This window comes from Esox lucius, chromosome 11 (assembly GCF_011004845.1).
Source record: "Esox lucius isolate fEsoLuc1 chromosome 11, fEsoLuc1.pri, whole genome shotgun sequence".
Taxonomy (NCBI): Eukaryota; Metazoa; Chordata; class Actinopteri; order Esociformes; family Esocidae; genus Esox; species Esox lucius.
Window position 1 is genome coordinate 29,217,268 of NC_047579.1, and position 27,306 is coordinate 29,244,573.

A 27,306-nucleotide genomic window follows, 5' to 3' on the forward strand; every position below is an offset into this window, starting at 1 on the left:
AGTATTTTTTTGAAATGATGAAATGGGGGAGAGTGAGTGACTGCATGAGATGGAAATGAAATCCACAAAGAAAACCAAAATAGAAACACACAACCTATGTCCATGAAGGTTTACAGTTTTACTCAAATACTTAAATACTTAAACTCTTGACATTATTTTGGTTTGTCTTTTAGGTCTGTCCTGTAGTAGCCTACAGCTCTTGTTTGGTGATATAATATACAGCCCAATAACACATTTGTATCTAGATTTTGTACAATATTTAATGTCCTCTCTGTCATGCATAGAAGTGCAGGTATGTTTGGTTGCATATTAGAACAGAGTTTTCCCCACTACCTGCATTTTGCAAAATACAGTTCTGGAATAAATTAAGAGACCACTGCAGCTTTTTCTTTACTTCAGTTGAAAAGGAAAGTTTGTAGTGAGGAACAGAAGCGTTCAATTTGCTATCCCTCACTCAAAACCTTCAATTATTTCCTGGAGCAGTATATACCCACATGGGACTATTTGTTTCATGGTCACACCATTGATTTGCTTGTGCTTTGTTTGTGTTACTTGGAGTTGAACCAATTAGACGGGATGAGACGCATCAGTATCGCAGGGATGATTATTACCAATGCTGTCCCAACGTGCTCGGACTTCAATTCACATAGAAGCAATGGTACTTAATGGTACTTAACTCGCCCGACTTGGCTCAGTATTAATTAGAGTATGTCTCGGAATCATATTTCTAAACAAGAGAAATAACAATTCTACAGCTAGATCAGACATGATTTGCTGCTACAATACCCTTAGTTTAAATAGTGAAGGTTGTCACTCACATCCAAAACTAGGCTGCAAAACATTTATGTACACGTATTTATCATGAGCTGAACTCAAAGATCTAAGACTTTCTCTATGTACACAAAAGGCCTATTTCTCTCAAATATTGTTCTCAAATGTGTCTAAATCTGTGTTAATGAGCACTTCTCCTTTGCCGAGATAATCCATCCACCTCACAGGTGTCATATCAAGATGCTGATTAGACAGCATGATTATTGCACAGGTGTGCCTTAGGCTGGCCACAATAATAGGCGTTTATAATTTTGTTCAGTATATATATACACACAAACTTTCCTTTTCAACTTTTTTGGAAAGGAAATAAAACGGTATAGTGGTCTCCAGAGCTGTATATATATACACTTTTGTATGTTTATAGGTTGATTCATTATGTAGACCACACCTTTCTCTGTTTTAAATAAAGATATTGTAGTAGCAAAAGCAGGATGCAGTCTACACACATTGCATTGGGGCAAAACAAGTTGTGTTTTAATAGGTACATTTGAGATGATGTAATATTTATAGTTTTGCTGCAATATCATGGCTTAATTGCTGAAAAATATCAATATCAAATGCCTGTCTGCCAGCTGCTTTGCCAATGTTTACAATGATCACACAACATAGCACTAATTTTGATAGACAACAGAACTGAAATTTGCCAGTGTTCGATATCTTCAGCCAGCAGTAACCAGAGTTTGACAGTTGATGAGTTTATTTTGCAAGGCCTATTCTGTCTACCTCTAGCCAATAATAATTAAAAAATCCTTTAGCAAGGGTAATGAGAAAAGAACATTAAGAGCAGCTTGTTTAAATTAAAAGGGATTTACAATTATTCTACAATCATCATTTTGATTTGGAGTTTTAGGACCTGTGCAAGTATCAAATATAAAAGATGGTCGGCTCTGCTTACGTGGTCTGACTAAGAGCGAATGTCTCTGAGTGACTGTCTGTCTGACAGTGACTGACTGGGTTACTGACTGTCCTGAATCATGTTTACAGGCCTTTGAAATGCAGAGCTAAAATCCACTAGTATAGAATGCCATGAGTCTTTGCGTCACAAAAGTAATGTTTTTAAATGAGCCTATTGACTGATCACCCCTTAAATATGAACTATCGTGACTTAATTTTTTACATGCTCATAGTTTTTAAACAGGTGGGGATTTCACTATAATTCATAATGCATTTGTCACAGTGATTCATAGGTATGTATGTAATGATGACCGGACAGTTGTGTTGCACACATGTTCAGAATCAGAGAGTTTTTATGGCCAAGTAAGTTTCACAATAAACTAAGAATTTGTTCTGGTCCGTTAGTGCAGGAATTTTGTACAAAAGAAATTAAAACAAATCATGTTGCAAGAAAGCCAGCCTACAGTACTTATTGTGGCTAGAAGGGCTTGTGGCTAGAAGGGACAGAACTCGAATTCCCTTTGTCAAGGTCAAAAGTTTACTAGCTAACTGACAGATGTAAATTTACCCCCCCAGCAAACATATAGCCACCAATATAAAATCATGTTTTAACTGCCACAAAAAAGCTTGCTGATGTTGGATGGAAACAAACAAAAACAACAAAAAACATCCAAACATAATCGGTTTGATTTAGATAGCTACTTCAAACTTTGAATACCGTTTTCGTTGTTGCGCGTGTTTGGACCATGCCCATTCAACTAATGCACAAGTTATAGCTGCTATCGATGTTAGCTAGGTAGCTTCAGGGCAACAGGGTTAAATAGATTTATGTTCCAGTCTGCCCAGACTGCATTATTGATTAACAGAAAGGCTTCAAGGTTTAAGTACCAGACAGAAAATGCTGGATCTTCAGGTTAGCTAGTTGAATAAAATGTGTCCAGTTCTACAGAGTACTCTGCATGAATGTCTTTCAGAAATCAGAAATTCTGCCCAGTAACTTCACTGTTCAGTAGCAAAGTGATTAGGGACATTGACTTGCATGTACAACTTCTTAGATTGGAATCCCTTCCCTCTTGATTTTTTGGTACTTACCACAGACTCCGGTGGGCAACTTCAAAGTTTGCTTAGAACTCCTAGCTTGCTGATGTACTGTAATTACCTTTTTGCCCTTTACAGAATAACAAAAAGCTAACCATTTCAATGATATTGCACTGCAGTACAGCAAAGGAAAATAATAAGGTGCTGAAGTGTCTCTCTTCTGTCTGAGAGGTATAAACAATATACCAGGGAGGTGAAAAATTACTCTCTAGAGTTCTCAGACCGCTTCTGTTCAATCTCTATATGCTACCTCTGGGACAATTTTCTACAGAACAATAACATTAACTACCACAGCTATGCAGATTAATCTCTAATATATATGTCTCCATTTGACTACGAACTGTATGACTACAGCTCAATAGACTCACTGTGTCATTGTGTAGAGCACATAAATTCCTGGATGAACCAAAATTGTCCACAATTAAACAGAGATAAAACAGAGATTATTGTGTTTGGCAACAAAAATAAGAGACCTAGTATGAGTAAAGAGCTGGATTCTTGGGCCCTAAAAACCAGGGATCAAGTGCGTAATCTTGGTGTTCTGATTGATATGAGATCTGAGCATAAGTGGTTACAAAAATAGAATTCTAACATCTTAAATATATAGACAGAATCAAGGTCTTGGTGCCCCAAAAAGACCAATAGAGACTCATCCACGCATCTATCTCTAGTACTGTAATGGCCTATTAACTGGACTCCCCAAAAAGACTGTAAAACAGCTCCAGCTCATTCAGAATGCTGCTGCTAGAATGTTAACCAGGATATAGAGAACAGAGCACATCCCTTTGGTTCTTAAATCTTTGCACTGGCTTCCAGTCAGTTACAGAATAGATGTTAAAGTGGTGCTTTTAGTCTATGAATCACTGAATGGTTTAGGTCCCAAATACATTTCTGATATGTTTGTAGATTATAAACCAAGCAGGGCTCTTAGATCCGTGAATTCAGGTCAGCTAGTAGAGCCAGAAGCTGCATACATCTGGAATAAACTACCAGAACACCTAAGTGCCTCAAACATATACATTTTTAAATCCAGGTTAAAAACACTCATCCTATGACTAAGCGCTTAAACTTAACCACACTTAGCCTTACAGCTTTTATAGCTTCCTCGTGGAATCTACTTGTTTTCACTGTTTTCTTATGTAAAGCACATTGAATTGCCTATTTGATGGTTTTATTCGAAAATTTGTTTTTATTCTATATGTATCATTCCTTTTCTTTGTAAATTACATTGAATTGCTTCTATGTATGAACTGAGCTTCTATATAAATAAACTTGCTTGCTTGCTAGAGTCTAGACCCATTGACCGTGTTTCCATTTTCTTGCTCTATCAGTAATGGCACACTGGCATTGAAAAACCACCGGTCTTGTATGCATTCAAATGGCTCCTACTCAATTTCAACACATTCATGTTCCTAAGTGTGGACTGAGGTTTTCTATGGCAGTTTGATCTGATACAAATGCTTAAAATAAGCTGAGTCTTGACACATTCTGACCCATACTTTGCGGGGTCGCCGAATGTAAACAGGAGGGGGAGGTAAAACTTACCATTTCACATGACGCTGTTAGGTTATTAGATTCCATTTGACAGACACTAATTTAAATGCTATCTTTTGGGCTAGGCTAGCATCAAGACATTATGATGGATTCATTATATTTTCGGAACAAAGAAAAACACTAGAATTTGTCAATCCTAGCTTTTGTATAATAATAATAATTTGTTTACATTATTATTATTAAGACTATGTAAAAATTGTTCTGAGAGATATTGGATAATTTCCCTTGGCAGCTCATTATCTCACCTTTAAAACAATGAAATGTTCACTTCTTTCGTCTCACCAATTTCTATTGTCTATTTCCAGCTTCACTCCACCGCCTCCACCACAAACCCACCCCAGTGAAGATCCAGTTAATTTGCTTAGTCTTAAAAGGCTCCAAAACTAGTGTCAGTATTAGATGCCCAGATGTTATTTCCAGCACTTGATTTGAAATAATCCTATGCATATAGGGTTAAAATACAAAATGACACTTAATCTGAGGGTATTTAAATCCATAATGGATTACTCATTTATAAACTACAAAATATTTTGTACATAGTCCCACCATTTTAATTAACCATCATGAACTTTTGAGAGGATCTTAATTGGTTTCTAGTCGAGTACTTGGATACACTCTCTCAAGCAAGGTATTGAATCTGTACATCTTACAAACCCTGGCAGAAATTCTGAACTTTTGGCATTGATTTTGAAAATGACTGATCATGTAAAACAAACTATTTTATTTAAGGATTGTGATCGTATGAAGACATTTATTATCACATAGTTGTTTGGCTCCTTTTTAAATCATAATGGTAACAGAAATCACCCAAATGGCCCAGATCAAAAGTTCACATACTGTTGAATGTTTGGCCTTATTACAGACACACAAGTTGACACACCCAGGTTAGAATGGCAATTAAATGTTAATTTCCCACACCTGTGGCTTTTTAAATTGCAATTAATGTCTGTGTATAAATAGTCAATGAGTTTGTTAGCTCTCACGTGGAAGCACTGAGCAGGCTAGATACTGAGCCATGGGGAGAAGAAAATAACTGTCAAAAGATCTGTGTAACAATTTAATGTAAATAATGTAACTATATAAAGATGGAAAAGGATATAAAAAGATATCCAAAGCCTTGCAAATGTCAGTCAGTACTGTTAAATCACTTATTAAAAAGTGGTAAATCAGGTCTCTCTTGATGCCAAGGTCAGGTAGACCAAGAAAGATTTCAGCCAAAACTGCCAGAAGAATTGTTCGGGATGCAAATAAAATCCCACAGGTAACACACAGGAGAAATAAAGGCTGCTCTGGAAAAAGACGGCATGGTTGTTTCAAGGAGCACAATACAACAATACTTCAACAAAAATGAGCTGCATGGTTGAGTTGCCAGAAAGAAGCCTTTACTGCGCCAATGCCACAAAAAAGCTTGGTTACAATATGCCCGACAGCACCTTGACACGCCTCACAGCTTCTGCCACACTGTAATTTGGACTGACTAGATCAAAACAGAGCTTTATGGTCACAACCATAAGCGCTATGTTTGGGGAGGGGTCAACAAGGCCTATAGTGAAAAGAATACCATCCCCACTATGAAGCATAGCTCACTGATGTTTTCGGGGTGTGTGAGCTCTAAAGGCACCGGGAGTCTTGTGAAAATTGAAGGCAAGATGAATGCAGCATGTTATCAGAAAATACTGGCAGACAATTTGCATTCTTCTGCATAAAAGCTGCGCATGGCATGCTCTTGGACTTTCCAGCACAACAATGACCCTAAGCCCAAAGCCAAGTTGACCCTCCAGTGGTTACAGCAGAAAAAGGTGAAGGTTCTAGAGTGGCCATCACAGTCTCTTGACCTTAATATCTCTGGGGAGATCTCAAACGTGCGGTTCATGCAAGACAACCAAAGTCATTGAATGAGCTTGAGACATTTTGTCAAGACAAATGGGCAGCAATACCACCTGCAAGAATTCGGGGACTCATACACAACTATTTCAAAAGACTGCAAGCTGTCATTGATGCTAAAGTGGGCAATACACAGTATTAAGAACTAAGGGTAGGCAGACTTTTGATTTAAAAATGTTATCTTTGTTGCCATTCTGTGAGTAAAATTCAGCTTTGCCTGACACCTTGTCATCTAATGGTTAGATGGAGACCTGGAGAGGCCTACAAGCCACAGTGTCTCGCAGCCACTGTGAAATTTTGTGGAGTATCGGTGATGATCTGGGGATGCTTCAGCAAGGCTGGAATCGGCCAGATTTATCTTTGTGAAGGACGCATGAATCAAGCCAAGTACAAGGTTATCCTGGAAGAACACCTGATTCCTTCTGCTCTGAAAATGTTCATCAATTGTTTTTTCCAGCAGGACAATGCTCCATGCCACACAGCCAGGTCAGTCAAGGTGTGGATGGAGGACCACAAGATCAAGACCCTGTCATAGCCAGCCCAATCTCCAGACCTGAAGCCCATTGAAAACCTCTGGAATTTGATCAAGAGGGAGATGGATGGTCACAAGTTACTTACATTTTTGTGCCGGGAGTGACATAAAGTCACCCAACAGAAATGTGACAGGCTGGTGGAGAGCATGCAAAGATGCATGAAAGCTGTGATTATTTTCTACAAATAAATACTCTAAATGACAATATATATTTTTTTTTAAATTTAGGAGTAATGTTGTCAGTAGTTAATAGAATAAAACAAAAAACTCTTCATTTCACTCAAACACGTACATATGAATAGTAAAACTAGAGAAACTGATAATTTTGCAGTGGTCTAAAAAATAATAATCCGGAGCTGAATATTACCAATTCTCCAACTCCAACTGTATGGATCTCCAAACTCACAAGAACTGTGTAGGGAATATCTCTGTCATCAATGTGCAGTAGGATATTGGCAAAGTATATATAGTGCCCTCTAGTGAATATCTCTGACTAGCTAGCTAACGTTATTTACTAAGAACCAGTTCAAATATTACTGCTCGACTTGACTTGAAACTACTGTAGTTCCAGGGGTTTTATCGGTGTGAAGCTATGCCGTTAAAATATTAGATGTTATTAAGTTTCTAATCCCAGAAAATTGTGTCAGTGAATATTCTGGTGTATATAGCAAACATTCTCCTAACCCACAAAACACCCAAATATGTCCCTTTAGCTTTTAAACTTTAAGTATCACAGTGCAGGTGTGTATATCTTGTAGACACAAAATTATGTAATTCAAAACTTTCTATCTGCTGCGTGTGTGAGGTGCACGAATGCATACATTTGGGACACATTTCACTATAATGTACTGCATGTTATACTTAACCTTTTCAATCTATGTATGCTTACATTACGTCTGACCTTTTTTGAAATGCCCTGAATCTAGTTCTATCCTCAAAAGGACAAGGTAAATGGCACTCTCTTGCACTCCACTTTTCGGGCGTCTATGTTGACTTTGTTTTCTCCACGGAGAGTAGCTGCTTAGGTCGCATTGGATTGCAGCTTCTCTTTGGAACCGATGGTGGGGCAATGTTAACACCAGCACCAACATAAAATCTATCTGGTCTAACTCCCGTATCCAGTTCTACCCTTCCCCTCGCTCCGTTAATTTTAGCGTCCTCCGTGCCCTGTTACACTACCAATCTTGCTCTTTTAAACACCCGTTCTATGAACAATAATTCACTCCTCCTTCATGAACTCATATTGGACAATGACCTGGACTTCCTCTTACTTACTGAAACCTGGCAAACACCTGACGATTATTTCTCCCTTAATAATCTAGCTACTCCCACTGGTTATAGCTATTTGTGCAAACCCCTCCTCACTGCCAGGTGTGTGGCCTTTCTGTTTTGCACAAATCCATTTATAAAGTAACTCAGCTGTCTCTTCCCTAATTTCTCTCATTTGAATACATTCCTTACAAATCAGCCTGTTCCCTGACCACTATTCTACTTTATCGACCTCCAAAAAACAACGATTAATTTCTTTTAGACCTAGCAGAACTACTCACCATAGCGGTATCACTTTCCTCCCGCCTTCTGCTGCTTGGCGACATGAACATTCACATTGACTCCTCAAGTTCTAAATTCACCTCTGATTTCACTGCTGTCCTGGACTGCTTTTATATCACACAACATGTCAATTTCCCAACCCACATCAAGGGCCACATTCTTGACCTAATTTGCATTGTTGCCCTCAACATCACTCAAATCTCCCCTTCACTGTTTCCCTTTGTAGTGACTATTATAGCCTAAATGTCCATTAGCCACTTCGTTAATGGCTTATGGTGATGCTTGTCTCATTACGAGCATTAAATCAATTCAAGCCGTGATTTAGTTTGATGTACCATTTAATATAATTTCATAAAGTTTTAACAAATGACTTTGATATTGTTACCGTAGTGCTGAGTGATGGTTCAGAGAGAAAATAATCCTGTAGTGTTAGCTGTAAAGTATCATGGTGATAGCGGTAAGAAACCATAAGCTCCCATAACTAAGAACAAGTCAAACTTCCCACACCTGGCCATTTATCACCAAAAAAAAACACCTTGTGACATAAACGTGACTGCCACCTAGTGCCCTGGAAGAGTGACATCTCAAAACAACTAGGCTATACAATACATGATATGGCTCCTGCACCCTTATCTGACCATAAGACCCCGAATTTCTCTCTTTCCTCAAACATACCACACAATGCTGTGAAACGACTCATTTCCGTCCGCTACATAAAAGCTGTCGACCCCCAGACACTCTCGGATGCAATCTGTTCTGCCCTTCCTCTGGACCCTGCACATCGCACGCCCGAAGACCTCACCAACCAGTTCAATATCTGCTGCCCTCAACTCCATGGCCCCACTTCAAACAGAAAATGTCACCTTCCCATCCTCCTCACCCTGGTTTACACCTGAGCTCCGTAGCATGAAGCAGGAGGGCCGCCGTCTTGAACGTCGAACCAGAACTGGCTTAACTGTACATGCTGAAGCCTATCAGATTAACCTCTCCTTGTACAGAGATGCTCTTCATGCTGCCAGAACCTCTTTCATCTCCGATACCATCAAAACCTCCAACACAAACTCCCAGACTTTGTTCTCCACTATCAACAAACTCCTCCTATTAACGAAGTGAGCCCTCCACACCATCCACTGTGCTCGCAAACCCTTTTCTTTAGTTCTTTAAGGACAAGATTACTCACATGAATGCTTCCTTGGCTAACCCATCTCCCCCACATCCTTCTTCCACTCTCAACCACATAACCTCTCCTGTTATACAAACCCTCCTGAGCACCTTCAACCTAGTCGACTCACAATTTATCACAAAACGTATTTTATCTTCAAAAACGACAACCTGCTCCCTGGATCCCCTTCCTGACACTCTCATTAAGGCCTGCCTTCCTGCTCTCTGTCCTCACATCACTCAAATAGTCAATCTTTCTCTCTACCGTGGCATCGTATCCCTCCAGCTTTAAACATGCTGTTGTCACACCCATCCTACAGAAACCTGGACTGGACCCTACCAATTTCAATAACTTCCGCCCCATCTCCAACCTCTCCTTCCTTGCGAAAACTCTGGAAAGGACTGTTGCTATCTAACTTCAATGCCACCTCCTCAATAACTGTCTGTTTGAGCCTTTTCAATCTGGCTTCTGACCACTTCACAGTACTGAAACTGCCCTCCTCAAAGTTGTTAATAACCTTCTAGTCTCTGGTGATGCTGGCGCCCTCAACATCCTTATCCGGCTTGACCTGAGTGGTGCCTTTGACACAGTCAATCACCAGATCCTCCTCACCAGGCTCAAAGCCTTGGGTGTTGAGGGAGCCGCATTTTCCTGGCTATGCTCATATCTCACCAACCGTACTCACAACATTTCCGTCCATGGTCATAATTCTGTAGTCACACCGGGTGTCCCCCAGGGTTCCGTTCTTGGGCCCCTTCCTGGGCCCACATCCACATCCTTGGTCAGATCCTCCGTCACCTTAAACTGGACTTCCACTGCTACGCCGATGACACTCAGATCAACCTCAGCACTAAATCCCTCACCAACTCTCCTCTGTCTCATATTGAAACTTGCCTGGCAACAATAAAAACCTGGCTACAGCAGAATTTCCTCAAGCCTAACGGTGACAAAACTGAACTTCTACTGCTTGGTACAAAATCCACACTAACCAAAGCCGGCACCGTCCCCCTCACTATTGATGACTCTGTTGTATCTCCATCCCCTCATGCATGCAACCTCGTGTCATACTGGACTCCTCACTCAGCTTCCAACAACACATAAAACAGACCGTCAAATCCTCATTCTTCCACCTTCGCAATATTGACAAATTACAGTCTTCCCTGTCCCACTCTGCTGCTGTAACCCTAATACATGACAATTCCAATTCTCTCCTATCTGGCATTAACACTAAATCTCTCCATAAACTACAACTAGTTAAAAATTCAGCTGCACGACTTCTCACGCACACCAAATCCTGGCAGCACATCACCCCCACCCTACAAGAACTCCACTGGCTCCCAATCTCTAAACGCATTGACTTCAAAATTCTTCTTCTCACTTATAAAACCCTACACCAACATGCTCCACCCTATCTCTCGGACTTCATTCCCCAGTACCATTCCTCCAGGTCACTCCGCTCTGCCACTGCTGGCCTTCTTATCATCGCTCAGTCCAAGCTGCAGAGCTTTGGAGACAGGGCTTTTTCACAGGCTTCTCCTAGATTTTGGAATGCCCTTCCATAATTCATCTGTGACTCCAAATCTGTTGCCATCTTCATCCACCTTAAGTCTCATCTGTTCAAACAAGCCTATCCCTAGCCCAAGCCCTATGTTGCTTGACCCACCCCCCTTTTTGTTTTGTTAGCTACCATTTGTCTCATTGCTCTTTTCATAGTTGGTTGTTATGTATGTATTGTAAAGCGTCTTTGGGTCTTTCAAAAGCGCTATATAAATTTAATGTATTATTATTATTATTATCATTATTATTAAATTATTCAAAATCTATCGATTTTTTCAAGTGTGTTTACCTCTATAACATGGTATTTATAGATTTTGAATAAATCAGATTAGGTCCTCAATACTTATACTGCCCTTTAAAGTTCTGGGAACCTTTCTTGTTAGCTTGAATTCACATGAATTCTGTGGTCCCGCATATATTTGCAACCATGAAAGAGAGAAACATTTTTTTCTCTCATCTCTCAGCACCAAGCCAGGAGGAAAATCATATTCTTCCAGAACTCTCCCTGTCTTGTCTCACTTCATGTTCTTTCTCTCCTTTCTATAACCTTGACATTATCCAGCCCTCCCTTCGCTGCTCCTCTTTCTCTGTCTCTCTCTGATTCTTTATTAAGGTGTTTATATTTTCTCTTCTCCACACTGCTACGCTATATTGGATTCACAGCTAATGAATGTGGGCCATTACCTTTGTGCCTGTGGGATCCTCGCTAGTAATATTACACATTGTCACCTCTCTCTCTCTCTCACTCTTTCTCTCTCTCCTCTCTCTCTCTCTATCTCACTCTCTAAAAACAGGCAATCAGCACTACCATGTTAGGTAATCCGAGGGGAGTGACGCTTCAAACAGAACAAATATTTTGCTGCAGCATAAAGACTTATTCATTCTCTATTTTCTGTCTGTTTTGTCTTATTACTTCAACATTATCGTGCTTCTGAACTCAGACGAGACTGTTAGGCTTCCTGAAAACATTAGGTTGTTTTTTCAACAACAGGTTAAACAGCCAATATAATCCGCACTGGAGTGTACCATTTTCCTTTGATCCCAATTTGTGTATGTACACATGCAGTACTGACCCAATACAACTGTCAGTGTTACTTGTCACAGGAAACACAGGAAGAGTCCGGTACTGTAGCCTATACAGCATGGCAGATGCTGTTAGTATGGAGACAGGTTTCCACTTGATTATATAAGTAGAAGCTCAGATTCTACTGACATAGGCAGATGCCACAACCACAAAGTCAAAATTCGAAAAAATAAAATAAAATGTACTTAAAGGGGCCATGTGTATGATGTTTACTGTGCAACTAGCATAAATGACTAGATAACATATGCAAGATTTTTTTTCCTGCAAAATTGTGCTTGAGAGTGCCTGAGATATTCACTTTCTCGCCGGTTCGTCTGTCTGTTTACATTGACTTGTAGTCTTCTCATACTCGCTTTAGACACACACTCGCAGTACTAACCCCCACCCCACCCTAAACCTTGGACTAGCTTACTGGACTGAAAAAAAATAGATTGTCTCCTCCTCACTCCTCATTACCTTACCGAACAAGACCAGAATAGTTCCCCTTTAAATTAACTTTAAAAGGTTTAATAGTTAGCTTTTAGTGTTTAAGGTGGCTCACTCTAAAGATGTCCTTAACATTCTGTATTTTATTTACCATTATTTTACCATGCGAGTTGACCAAGAACACATTCTTATTTACAGAAGCAACCTGGGAAATAGTTACATGGGGAGGAGAGGGGATGAATGAACAAATTTGAAGCTGTCACCCCTTCTGCATGTTTTGATCCCATCTAGAAAAATCCCAGAAATGGATTCCCTGCATTGGTTAGAGGGGAAAGTGTACCGGACCTGAGCAAATATTTTTGTTGTTTCTACAGAGCATGAACACTGAAAGCATTCCATCCTAGCTCAGAGGCCACTTTAGGTATGCAGTGTCTAATAATATCCAGCCATTTGTTAATATGTTATATAGTATGGCATTCAATGCTAAAACGGGATTTCAGATACAAAATGTTGGACGTCTTTGCAAAGTGTTATATTGCTAAACAAATGAAAATGCAGCTCTCAGTCTGATATAAAACATAATTATGGGTCCTAGAGTTGTCAATGGTGAAAAATCTACAGGCACGGTTGAGAAACGTGTCTAGTTCTTTATTCCATGGCCTTCTTTATCTCTTAATTGGCAATTTGCACTTAGTTAACCTGTCATTATTTTAAGATGTTACTATCAGAGCTGCACAGACAGTCATGGCTTTTAAAGCAGGCCTTAAGACACACCTCTATCAGTTGGCCCTCTCTTCCATTTAATCAAATTATACTGTACATTATTATATAATAATATGTATTATAATTTTAGTTTGCTCTATTATCATTATAGTTTAGTGTATATATTCTGTATATATATTTTTTTTCATTTTTATCTGATAGTTATTTTATTTATTTAATATTATTATATTCTTATTTTCTTTTTCATGCACTTAGAGATTATTTCTCTATAATGAAAATGGTGATTTACAAATGCAATAAATTTAGATGCAATTTAGATAAGCAAAAAGGCTATCAGAAAGTGTCAGGTCCTGACTATCGGGTGCCCCTAGCCATCTCTATGTTGGTCTGGGGGTAATAGTCAGGGCCTAACAGCAGGGATGCCTCTAAACATCTGTGTTTTGGGTTTGTTTCTGTCCATAAGATGAAGATTAAATGTACCTTGGTCATACAGCAAGACAACAATCCAAAATACACAAGCAGGCTAATGTCAGAAAAGCATACGGTGACCTTTATGAATGGCCATGTCAATATATTCAAATCTAACCCAATTTAGCAGTTGCCACAGGGACTAAGAGCAGTTGCTGGATGCAGGCTCCATCACAGTTTAGAACTCCATGGTGTCCCCTTCCCAGAGACTCTTGGTGACTTGCTTTGGTAGGTTTAGGCTCTACAACATTTATAGAGTATGACTTTAACTCCCACAGGAAGAGGTGCATGTACTAAACTGGGCACTTCTTCCACAGTCGGTAGGACTCCCTGCTTTCGCTTCTTGCAACTTATCCAGAATTCTGCAGCATGTCTGGTATTTCCGAAGCTCTGCCATGTCAACCAACCCTCCGCACACTCCACTGGTTTCCAGTTGAAGCTTGAATCTACTTCAAAGCCATGGTACTTGCCTATGGAACATGAAGGGAAACCTACCTTCAGGCAATCCTCAAACCTTAAATTTCTCACAAAGCTTTTCATTCCTCCACCTTTGTTCTTTTGGCCATCCGACTCCTTTGAGAGGCCCGCTCCTGCTCAGCCCAGTCAAAGGTCTTCTCTCTCCTGGCACCCCATAGTGAAACAAACTTCTAAAACCTAAGTTTTTTTTAGTTTTTTGGGGTAAGCTTTGGGTTTGGAATGCTCTGCCAGAGAGTTAAAATGTGACAATTACTAAGGATAAACTTTTATTTTAATACACCAGATGCACTCATTGTCAGGCATAGAAATTTGGATATTCTCTGTGAAGTTAGCACAATTATTCTTTTGAGCAGAGGACAAATTGGGTGTTGTCATGGCGTGCTTGTGTTTTCACACTCCTCCAAGCATCTCTGGGTTTACCCACCTGAAACATCCTTTTCTTATTTTCCTCGTGAAGTCTCTTGGCCTGCCTCATCAGCTTATTTAATTTGGATAGAATTAGTTTTCTCTTAGCCTTTTTGCTGGTGGTTAATACTATTTTATTTCCATTTAGATTATTTTAGATCCTTTGTGATCCAGGGTGTGTTGTTAAAAAAAAAAATGTTTTGAGGGGGTACTATCATCTCCTCACAAAATTGTATGTAGTCATTGATAGCTTGAGTTGCCTCATTACTTGTTTCCTCTGCAAACACTCAAGTCTGTTCAATCAAAGCAGCCATGTAAGATTTCACAGGTGCTATTGTCCCTTTTTCTGACTAACTTCTTACCCACACCTTCTCATTGTAGTTCAGTGTGATGGATTGGGATTTGATGTATTGTATTAAGAGATGAGGTACTAAGAGATTTTAAATAGCCTTGTATGCATTTCATTTTACACTGCCATAACAAAGATCAATAGTCTTATTTCCTCTGGTTGTGCAGAAAATGTACTGATGATATACTGGAAGTGACTTATTCAATCTACTGCATTTGAAGTCTCAGAGGATTAAAACAGGGGAATCTGGAGAGACAAACTCAATGCTGTAAACACACTCTGTTATCATATCTGCAGCACAACTGACATTTCCAGAGGGGGTACATAGACATACTAGAGTCGGCTTCTCAGAATCACACTGGGAGAAATTTAGGCCTGAATGAGACACAATAACTATAGATCAGTGTACAACATAAGTCTCTCACTTTAGCTGTTTTACTCAAGGTTTGTTAATACATGCTCTTTGTTCGAGAATGTGTCACCTACTACAATCTTCATACAAGTTCACCAGCAGAACTACAGATGCTAGACTCCAAGGTGCAAAAACACTAGTTAGCTGCAAAAACAGAATAAACTAAAAAGGACTGCCATGAGGAAAACACAGGGAACAGACACAGTATGTGGTTGGGTCCTCGAAAAAAAAGTTCTGGTAAAAAATGAAAAATAATAATTGAAAGTGAGGTTGCTCAGTCAAGGGGTTCGGCCTCGGCACTCTTCTTCTAACAAATAGCTTGTTAGCTCCTACAGTGCACATAGATCTACAGAGTGGATGTTATAGACTTCTTTAATGGAGTTATTTCCCAGACAAATGTTTAAAGCCAATACTTCAAATTGTTCGGCATTGGAAGTTGGTTTCAACACAGAAACTGACACATGTGTTTTGACAAAGGTAGCTACTCTACCCTTTCTGTCAGCTCTAAACCTATTTTAAACATCAAGACCGTTATCAAAGTCCAAATTGTTTCCATTTATTCTTTCACCTAACTTTAAGGTGGATCAGTCCGAGGCTGTTGAGACGGTGGATGGCAATTAGCCAATCCCCTGGTTGTGTAGGAGGTGTGCGAAGGGTGGAACGGAGGTTGAATATAGTGTCCAAGAGGGTGAAGCTGAGACTAGGTTGGCCTCAGGCTTTGTACAAGATGTTAACCCTGGGCAGCAGAAGGAAACAAGATTAGGAACTGTGCCGACTTGATTTCATACACATGTGGTCACACTCACACAATTTATTTCTCTCTCACAAACTAATTCTCACATTCCTGTGCTCCCATTTAGCTTGAGATGAATTCTCAGCTGATGCAACCTGAGAGGAAGGTAAATGAATGACCTCTAATTCCCACCCAGATATATCCCTTCGCTATGTTTGTTGATGATCACCGTAACCTGTGTCCCCCAGCGATCACTTATAACGTAACTTATAGAGACAACTAAAAGCTGGTGCTGTTCTCTTTCTTTCATAACTTAAGCAGCGTGGATGGTTTGACATGGGAGCCAGTGGATGGTAGCCTCCAATCTTATAGCAGTGCCTGTCTTGAATGAAGTAGCTTGGAGAAGCTTGGTACTTAGTTAAGCTGTATCGGTGTGTATCAAGTGTATCGAAGTCTCAAATGTGACATGTGTAAGACTATGAAAATAGTGGTTACAGGGAAGCTGAATTATTAAAATCCATCTAGATCAAATTCAATTAAAGTTCCCATCACGAAACACACTACAGACGAATCAGTGGACTAGTATCCTAAAATACCTTCCAAAAATGAAGTCCTCTGGTACTGTATGGAATATAGATAGGGTAAACTGCGTGTTTAAGTAGTTGGTGCTGCATTCTAATAAACGCTTTCTCAGTCTAGAACTGTCTGGAAGGTTCACTGTACAATCTGCTTCCTGGAGTTGTAAGGAGAAGCATGACTTATTTTTAAACAAAGATGACCTCCTTGAATATTCCCTTAACCAGTTAATCTGTATGTTTTTCAGCTGTCGCTCTCTACTTTTCCCTGATATGCAGTATTATCTAATCGAAAATCGTATTTCCACAGGGGGAAATTTTTGTGGTGTAGAAAACAACAGAAATGTTCTGCTGACTCTTTTCTCCGCTCCGGTCCAGTAGCTTGATTGATGCTGCTACATATGGGGTTGCATAGGAGGACATGCTGCTTGATTGTACAAGCAGGAATGTGGTTGGCTGGACGCAAAGGCAGTTAAAATATTGTTCTTAATTTGAATAAATCTCCCCTTTTGCTCCGGTATCCTTGTTTTTTTCAGAGTCACGTGTAGTAGTGGGTATGCCTGTTTCCTTTGAGGAGCCATTTGTCATTTTCAAAGGGAGCCATTTCAAAGGGTACTAACTGAATTTAGTTTCCGTTACTGTCAGAGCATTCACACACAGATTCTGCATCACTCAATGATGTTCTCTGTATATGTTGTTTCAGCTAATGTGTAGTGCCCCATTATCCCTGGCCATAGCTACGGGAAGTAGGGGTGCTGCAGCCCCCTGTCGTTAATGATGGGCATGCATTGTCTACCCATCCTGGGTTCTGCCATTATCAGCACCCACCGGTCAAAGCATCTTCCCATGGATATGTCCCTTACCCTATATAATTGGATATTGGCCATCCTCCTTCAGCTAAGGAAGAATGCTGAACGTTCTATACCTGACATTAGAGGTGTCATTCCACTCACGTCACCAACCTCCTTGCCAGTCAATTCCTCAACACTCTCCTTCTCTGAGCGTCAGGTTACCTAACATAACAGGCTAATATGAGATACATGAGGTACAGTGCTGGGCCATGGACATTCTTGACAGAACAGTAGCCATTGATATAGACTTAAAGTTGTAGTACTTTATTTGTCTGTGTTGAATCTCAGTCACCATGCAAATAACAGTATCTCCTAGAAGAAGCCTTTGTCATGGAAATGTTGACTGAAAAGTCTCTTGAATCACTACAGCAGTATGCTTATGTTACTTACATAATTCAAAATATGTTTTAACAGATGGTGATTATTCTAGGTGAAGTGATATTGAAGAGTTAACCGGTACATTGATTCAATTAGTTAACTACTCATCAAGCCTTTGAGTTGTATTTGCCAGTTTAGGGTTAAAACAAAAAAATTTACTGGTTAGGTTGGCCTGAACAAAAATGTATATGGATGTTGTGTGGGCTGAATGTTGGCCGCAGTTTCCAGAATGCTTTTCATCTGGGGTGTAATCGATCTAATCAATTCACCAAACAAAAAGGTTTAGTCATACAGTTTCTATTGGGCAAATTCAGACCCTGGCCCACTTGTTATGATTCAAATTGTCCACTAATTATCCAGTCCTTGACTAATGAGCTGTGGCAGTTTAGGTTTAGGATACTGTATTGTAGACCAGTGATACTCAAGTCCAGTGGTACTCAAGGTTTTTGTTTTTTCCTTAGTATTACACTGCTGATTCAAATAATCAACTCATCATTTTGCTTTTATTTGAATGAGACGCGTGGTGCTAAGCTAAAAACAAAAATGTCTGTCCTTTTGGGTGAGCAGAAAAGAGACTGAGAACATGACAGTTATGATAATGAGGATGACTAACAACAAGAGCCACCATGTTATTCTGTAAATAATGTTTTATAGTACAGTTTGCTGGTGTTTTTTACAGTCAATTACTGGGCAAATGTATTAAAAAAAGTTTAAATAGTACACATTTTTAACTCTCCATTGACATTTCGTGTGTTACAAAATCAGTCTAGAGGCGGGCTAGCTACTTTAGCTAACATTAACCGGATGGTACTACATCTTCATATTGCAGGTACAGACATAATATCAGTAATATCTTGTTGTTTTCATACATTGATCTTACTTCACATGTAATATGTAAAGATTTAAATCAAACTTTTTATCTTTTACCTCTTTCTTGCGAGGTAAATGTCAAGGTGGCATTTTACTACAGGACAATTAATAGCAGAAAGTTTGATATCAGAAAAGGGCCCTATGCTTCCTGTCTGTCAGTCAGTTTATCTGTCGGTGCGTGTGTTTGTGTGCTGGGTTAAAGCCCTTTTTCCAATGAATGTGTGAAGGAAAAGGCAGGCACCAGCAATCTACTTTATTCATACTGTTCTGTGTTAATGGTGTACTTACAAGTATGTTCTGTGTGTTTCCTCCACAGAGGAGACAGCGTTTGAGGCAGGGGTGCGAGTGCAGATCCACAGCCAGGCAGAACCGCCATTTATCCATGAGCTGGGCTTTGGCGTCGCCCCGGGCTTCCAGACCTTTGTCGCCACTCAGGAGCAGAGGGTAGGTGCCCGTTGACATCAGTCATTACGGTACACACTAAATTGGGTAAATGCCCGTTGACATCAGTCATTACGGTACACACTAAAGATTTGATGCTATCTTACCTCCCAATTTTAATGTTACAATTTCAGTTTCAATTCACATCTCCCTGAGATGAATACGTGCACAACTGATAAAGAGCTTTCTACTCGTGTGTGTGTGTGCGGTATGTGTGTGTGTGTGTGTGTGTGCGGTGTATGCGTTAATCCCTTTCTCTCCTCCTTCAGCCCCTCCCCTCTAGTCTGTGTGGATGAGTTCTGGCAGATAATTGATAATCTCCCACTCTGGCTGTGTCTGGGATCTTGATAACCTCACACCTTGACCTTTTATAATCTCCCACTTGGTAGAGTTTGATATTGGTACCTGTCCTTTAGGGCTGCACAATTGTGATTTCTAAGAAAAATATTGTAATTACGGTTATAATCTTCAAACATGAGTGTAAACAGCGTAGATTGTATCACTTAAAAAGAGATCATAGCCTACATAATGAGCAATTAAATTGAATAAAAAATTTAGTTATGTTCATTGTGTTTTATTTTACACTTCTATCCAATTTGAAGGTGCAGCTGGTGTCAAAGTATTCGTTTAACTGCTCATTTATTACAAAGGCATTTGCTATATTTGTGTCTTTGCCATAGCTAGTTATGCAACATTTCTCAACCCTTGATGTATATTTTCTCCCATATCAAGTAGCCTATGTTTGTTGGCACTGACATTGAAGCCGAAACTTAATTACCATGCTATTGTGTACGTGGGACAGTATCTTGGTGTCACTCAGTAGCTTGAAGCAGACTTCGCTAGCAGTTGTAGCGTTAACTCGAACTAACATTGACAAACCAAGTATTTCATTGAAATTAGTCCAGGAATGCTTTGCGTGAAGCGCATCTCATAAACTTTTTTTTGGAGCTGAAAATCGTATAAGTTGGTCATTTGGATATTGCATGTGTCAATATCGCAATTTTTATTATAATTTGGTTAATCGTGCAGCCCTACAGTCCTTTTACTATTTTTATAAATGCTGTTTGTTTTAATGTAATTTAAGAGACCCAGGGAGCTCTAGGACCCAGAGAACCCAGCCTGAGGGGTGAGTAGGATAGAGATCAAATGATACACCTGTTTTTACTAATGACTGTCTTGTCTCTATCTTACTTAAGCAACCACAGGCTGGAGCCTCAGGGCTTGTTTAATTTGTGCTACATTTTCCAAGACATATCAAGGAAGACTTGAGATGCTAGATTATTTTGTTGTTTAAGCTTGCAGATATCGATTGCGTGAGACTCCACATTCCAAGGTATCGTTCGTCACATTTTCAATAGAGCCCCCCTGGAGTTTTGCAATTCTGTAGGAACAGCATCATGTTTCTGTGCAGAGCGCAAGCCGCGATTGATAGCCACAATATTACGTTGCTCATACAAGACATTCTGTGTAGGCAAGACATTTGCCACTAATCTCACTCCATATGGTTCATTTAGAAAAAGGCTTAACGTCTGAAATGACTCCCTGCTCAAATAATGACTCCCTGCTTTTAAATACACAAAAGAATGTATCATGGGCTCTGATTTGGCACCCTCTTGTGTCTGTCTGTGTCAATAGAGGTTGATGCGTGTGTGTCAAACTAGCAATAGGCAGTATTTCTCTGTGACCATCATTCAGTGGGCAGATGGCCATTCGCATCACTGCCCAGGGTGTTATCTGACAGAGGCATGTTAGATAAAGGGGTGGAAAGGTCTGGCCTCTTATCTTCGCCCACTCACTGACTGGGAGTATTTCTAGCTTCGAGGAAAAATACAGTACTGTCCTGTTGTCAGTCTCTCCCCCGGCTCCTCCTTTCCCCCACCTCCCTCTCTCTTTTCCTGTCTTTCTGTCTCTATCTGACCCTGTGAATGTTTTATCTCTAGGTGGCCGCAGGGAATTTGTTGCCTTGCCCTTGTCTTAGCTGACAGATTCCAGTCAATATGAAAAAGTTTTTCCTAGATTTTTTTTTCATGAATTCTTTTCAACATACACTCACCTAAAGGATTATTAGGAACACCATACTAATACTGTGTTGGATCCCCTTTCGCCTTAAGAACTGCCTTAATTCTACGTGGCATTGATTCAACAAGGTGCTGAAAGCATTCTTCAGAAATGTTGGCCCATATTGATAGGATAGCATCTTGCAGTTGATGGAGATTTGTGGGATGCACTTCCAGGGCACGAAGCTCCTGTTCCACCACATCCCAAAGATGCTCTATTGGGTTGAGATCTGGTGAAACCAATTTGAAATGATTCGAGCTTTGTGACATGGTGCATTATCCTGCTGGAAGTAGCCATCAGAGGATGGGTACATGGTGGTCATAAAGGGATGGACATGGTCAGAAACAATGCTCATGTAGGCCGTGGCATTTAAACGATGCCCAATTTGTCAGGGTTTTGGACATATCTTTGGCCACTAGAGGCCCCATTGTATCTCTTGTCCTATTGTTGTCACCTGTGCCTTGTTGCATGTTTGTGTATGTAAGTCACCCTTCTCCTGAGTAATTTGCTCAGTGTTTCCAGTGCCATGACCAAGTCTAGGTCTATCCCTTGCTGTGCCCCATGTGGAGTCTATAGCTACCTTGTGAAACTGGTATGGTTCTTTTGTTTTTTATTGACTTTTGCGCTTTGACATTTTTGAAACATTTTTGGAGTTTACATTTTGGATATTTCCTATGACAGTTTGGACATTCCTTTTCATCCAATAAAATATTTGAAGACATTGCAAAAGATTTTGAAGACATTGCAACTGTCATCTGGTTTTCTGCATTTGGGTTCACCGTTTTGATCTGTTCCAGTTCTCACACTTGTTCTAACCCTGTGTTTCTGACACAATTGGCACTAAGGGGCCTAAAGTGTGCCAAGAAAACATCCCCCACACCATTACACCACCACCAGCAGCCTGCACAGTGGTAACAAGGCATGATGGATCCATGTTCTCATTCGGTTTACGCCAAATTCTGACTCTACCATCTGAATGTCTCAACAGAAATCGAGACTCATCAGACCAGGTAACATTCTTCCAGTCTTCAACTGTCCAATTTTGGTGAGCTTGTGCAAATTGTAGCCTCTTTTTCCTATTTGTAGTGGAGATAAGTGGTAGCCGGTGGGGTCTTCTGCTGTTGTAGCCCAACACCCGTGTTGTGGCTTCATAAATGCTTTGCTGCATACCTCGGTTGTAACGAGTGGTTATTTCAGTCAAAGTTGCTCTTCTATCAGCTTGAATCAGTCGACCCATTCTCCTCTGACCTCTAGCATCAACAAGGCATTTTCGCCCACAGGACTGCCGCATACTGGATGTTTTTCCCTTTTCACACCATTCTTTGTAAACCCTAGAAATGGTTGTGTGTGAAAATCCCAGTAACTGAGCAGATTGTGAAATACTCAGACCGGCCCGTCTGGCACCAACTTAAATCACCTTTCTTTCCCATTTTGACATTCAGTTTGGAGTTCAGGAGATTGTCTTGACCAGGACCACACCCCTAAATGCATTGAAGCAACTGCCATGTGATTGGTTGATTAGATAATTGCATTCATGAGAAATTGAACAGGTGTTCCTAATAATCCTTTAGGTGAGTGTATATTGTAAATGAGTCTTTTTTTCCTTTCAACAAAATGTGCTTATATAAAAACCATAAATGAAACAGTACAACTGTATAATAAGTCAAAAGGGAAACAATATCATTACAAGGGAATATCAAAAACATCATTAATTACCAGAAGATTAAAAATGTTCCCTCACCATGAAAAATAAAGGTGTGTTGGCAATAAGGGTACAGAGAAGCTCTACTGTAGAACGGAAGGCAGCCAGATGACTCTGGACACCTCCAGTCCCAGTTTGTCCAGGCAGACCCCGTGGGCCAGAGTGCTTAAAGCCATCTCAGTCCCTTTCCTCAGCTACACGTCCTGTTCCAGATATGTCTGTGACCAGCTCCGACTGGCAAAGCCTCATTATTATTAGTGTGGCATAGCCAGACCTGCATTCAAAATGGTGGAAGTACACCGCCCGGCTCGAGAGACTATAACCGCCTCCTCTCACCAGCGCGGTGGGGAAACCATCCATTTAGACAGCAGCTAATTAACTCGGCTTTTGCACTTCAAATTCAAAAATTCCCCAGACTTCTAACTGTGGTACGGCCCTTGTTTTCCTGCACTTGTTTGCAGCACTGCTCCGAGGCTCGGTGAGGACATCTAGTGATACGCCCTGAGATGATCATGCTTATGATCTGCTTGTATGTCTTATACGTCATAATGAACAAGTAGCAGGGTAGGGACTTGTGAAAGTACTCTGGCTGTCTGGGGTCATTAGTGTATGATTGTAATCAGATCAAATCAGCTAACAAGGGCATAACGAGTCATGCGCTCGTTAACTAAGATTCTTAGTTTGAGCAGTACTTCCAGATAAAAGGAATTTCATCAAATGAAATAAGTTTATAGAAGCCAAAATACTTAGCGACGGTAGGTACTTCATAAGGAACTAGCACTCGTATGCAGCTACAGACATACAATTAAGCATTCTAACACTCACCCACAGACTGGATTGCCACACATTAGTGTCCTACGGTACACTTTACGCAGAACTCAGAGTTTTCCTATGCATGTAAATTACAGTTCTCAGATGCTGGGAATGAAATGTTCTCATTAAAGACACAAAGCCGCTATCCCTCTTGTGTCAACTCGATTCGTTTCAGTAATGTGTTTTTGGTCACAAGCTAATGTTCAAGAGGAGGATTAACTTGATTTTGAGTGTATATTACACGGGTTAGTATATCTTCCAACTCACAGCTCCAGTTTTCATAACTCCATGTTGATTTTCTTAAGATGAATTCCAAATTTAGATGCAACAACTCAGTGAAGTCCCTTGTTGTTTAAGGTGTTGATCCGTTGTTAATTATTGCCAGCGTGGGTGTGCTGTGTGGTCAGTGATGAACAGTAATGTGTGGGGAGGGGCAGGCAGGCCCTGAGTATTTCAGGTCAGCTGATCTCGGCATAATGGGAGCTTATCCTATCCACTCTGATGATTTGTTCTACATTAGCCAGATCCCAGTCATATTAGGACAGGAGGTAAGATTAGCAGAGGTGTGAAGGCGCTAGAAAAGGTTATGGAGTCACTGTTGCTAAGGAGCACAAGTCACATCTTATTGAAATTATAACAGAGTGAGACGCCAACCTGTAGGACAGAGGTTTGAATTGGCAAATTGAGAAGTGTACATGGCATGTGCCCAGCTGAGGTCAGTGGCTTTGGAACTAAGTTGAGATGTTCTGATTTGTTGGCTTCATTGCTTGTCATGCAATCGACATTCTGATTGCTGCAGTCCAGTGAATTGTGTACGCAAACAAATCTGGAGGCATGGACACAGTATCCATCTCTATTTTTGGATTCTTCTCCAACATTGTCTGTGCTACCAAGCGTTCCGCAAGCCAGATCTGACCTGGCAGGGGAAGGATTCATTTGGTCCAGGAATTGGCTGGGAAAACAGTGCATCCCAGAATGCACTGTGACAAAAAGTGAATGGGGACAGAGTGCAGGGGGGTGGTGGGTGATGGAGGCTGGCTGAACGGAGAGTTATAGAGCAGCTGAAGAAGGTTGCCTGTGTTCAGAGCAGACGCGCGCTCATACAGCCCTTCCTGGTCTCCTGCTCTCCTCGTCTGCTGTTCCTGTCTCTAGAGCCACAGGCTATTGAGGGAACATTTGGAGTTTTGTATTATTGGAGCCTATCGGTGTGTTTTCACAGCAAGAGACTGTATCTGTGAATGTGGCTTAGTCTGTTGGCAAGATCTGTACCTGCTGGGATCGAGCTGGTCTTGTGGAACCCTGCTTTGATGCTTCTGAGTCAGAATAGCAGCAGGACCTCTCCCACGTGTCAGTGGGAATTTCAGACTTCATCTGTGCCTGTTTTTCCTCGTCTCTGAGCTCATCCGCCTGTCCTTTGTGTCCCTTGTGTTGTAGTTGACCTACCTGCCACCTCCATGGGGAGAGTGTGAGTCCAAGGCCCTGGACTCTGGGTTTTTCAAGGTCTACAGTGTGACAGCCTGCAGGATTGACTGTGAGACACGCTACATCGTGGAGAACTGTAACTGTAGGATGGTGCACATGCCCGGTAAGAACTCTGTTTCCTTCCACTGATAACACAAAACGAACGGTGTGTGTGTGTGTGTGTGTGTGTGTGTGTGTATCATCTGAAATAGTTCATCTGGGCTCACACCATCGTTGGGCCATGGGTTTTTTCGAAGGACAATATTAAACAAGGTGAGGAACTTTGAGAAAGGGAGTTCCAGTTTGTTTTGTGGTTAATAATAAAAGGTAATCTAAAGTCTGGAGTGGGTTTGAAAAAGTCAATGCACTATAAGGTTTGGGGTCAAGCTTTGTGTTAGCGTATGAAAGTTTTCTGCTTCAAGGCTTGTCTATCACCTAGCTGTTGTTTATCTGGTTCTCCACATTCCGAATCTATCTCTGCTTTGCCGTTTGTCTTTGTCTCTCTCCCTCTCTCTCTCTCTGTCAGTAACATCTTAGTTGGTTGCGCATGTTGCTGAGTGAAGTGTGAATTTTCCTTGACTGCTTCCAAAATAATCGAAGCTGTTTGCAGGTAGTTTTTTTTTAAGCTCATAAGTAATTCAGAAGTACTGCATTTTTAAAACCAAAATCCTCTCCTTTCCTTCCGTTTGCGCTCCTTCTGTCCTTCTAGGTGATTCTCCATTCTGCACCCCTGAACAGTATAAAGACTGTGCAGAGCCTGCCCTTGGTAAGTCCTCAGGAGGCACGCACACCAACACATGCATACAGAATGTAAATGTCAGGCAGATGACGTGAATGAAGGACTAGCATAAGTATAAATTATCATGTTTAGAAAGAAATGCAAAATTAAAAAAACTTGTCACCAGGCGAGCAGATCAGAACAGAGAATTTCAAGCTCAAGGAGGCTCCACTCAAGCTGTGCTTCATGGAAGATAAACATTTTTGATTAATATACTTACATGCAATGTAAGATCTTCTCACTCTCACTCCTCCCTCCTCTTGTTGTTGCTGTTTGGTCTGATTGGAAATATATTAACATTATAGCTTTCCTTCACATGGGCAAGAGCAGTGGTTCATAAACCTTCCTTTGGGGACCCCCGTCCCAGGCTCTCCATGTTATTTCATCTATTCCAAAGATAGACGACCTGATTCAACTTCTCAACTTATAATCAAGCCTTTGACTAAGGAAGAAGCTAGAACTAACATTTTTAAAAGTCTGGGTGTCCCTGAGGAGAGGGTAACATCGGGCTAGTGGACATAAAGCTAGCATAATGGAAAGGCATCTTATGTCTACAGAAGCCTCATTAATTCTGAATGAAGTTTACAAACCGTATATTAGTTAGCTACACACGTAAGCATGTCTTATTGACAAACTCACTGAGAATGCAGAGAGTTTTTGCCTGTGTGCTGGTTGACACTGGTATTCATCTATGTTATTCCTCTAGTTATTGAGGGAGTCAATTTATTTTACTTTCACAATTTATATATGTGTGTTATCTTTGCATGAAGGTGGGTTTGTCCCTATGCTTCTCCGTGAATTCACAAGTATGAATGTGTGCCTAAGCACATTATCTATATACAGAGTTTGGTGGTAACAAATTATTTACCATGAACACTTCTCACATGCTCTCAGATATATTTTTCTACTGATCGCCCATAAATCCTGAGGAATCTTTATCCTTCATTTCATTATTATTGAATTTTTAAATCCCTGTAAGAGGTAAAAACAGATTTCAAAGAGAAAGATTAAATCTACAAATTTTTCTATATTTAATTTGCAAGTATGAAAAAAGAAAACGATTGCATCGGTGTTCATCGGTTTTGTCAGAATGTGATACAGGCAACTCTGGCAGCAATTAGAACCATGAGTCTATTTTGATGATTGTCTAACGATGTTATAGTGGTATATATAGAAAACATGAAGAAAAAAATGCTATCTGTCAAATTCATCTTCAGCTTTGTGTAATCTTTTTTAGCA

General features: G+C 40.4%; 1 protein-coding gene across 2 annotated transcripts in view; it reads left to right on the forward strand.

Annotated features, from left to right (window-relative positions):
- The window catches only part of asic2 (acid-sensing (proton-gated) ion channel 2), a 479,621-nt gene that overhangs the window by 434,120 nt on the left and 18,195 nt on the right, over positions 1-27,306 (forward strand). For both annotated transcript variants that reach the window (XM_013135891.4, XM_013135890.3), the window contains 3 exons: positions 19,131-19,258; positions 25,263-25,413; positions 25,999-26,055. In XM_013135891.4, coding sequence (XP_012991345.2) covers positions 19,131-19,258; positions 25,263-25,413; positions 25,999-26,055 — 336 coding nt within the window. The remainder of the gene's footprint in view (positions 1-19,130; positions 19,259-25,262; positions 25,414-25,998; positions 26,056-27,306) is intronic.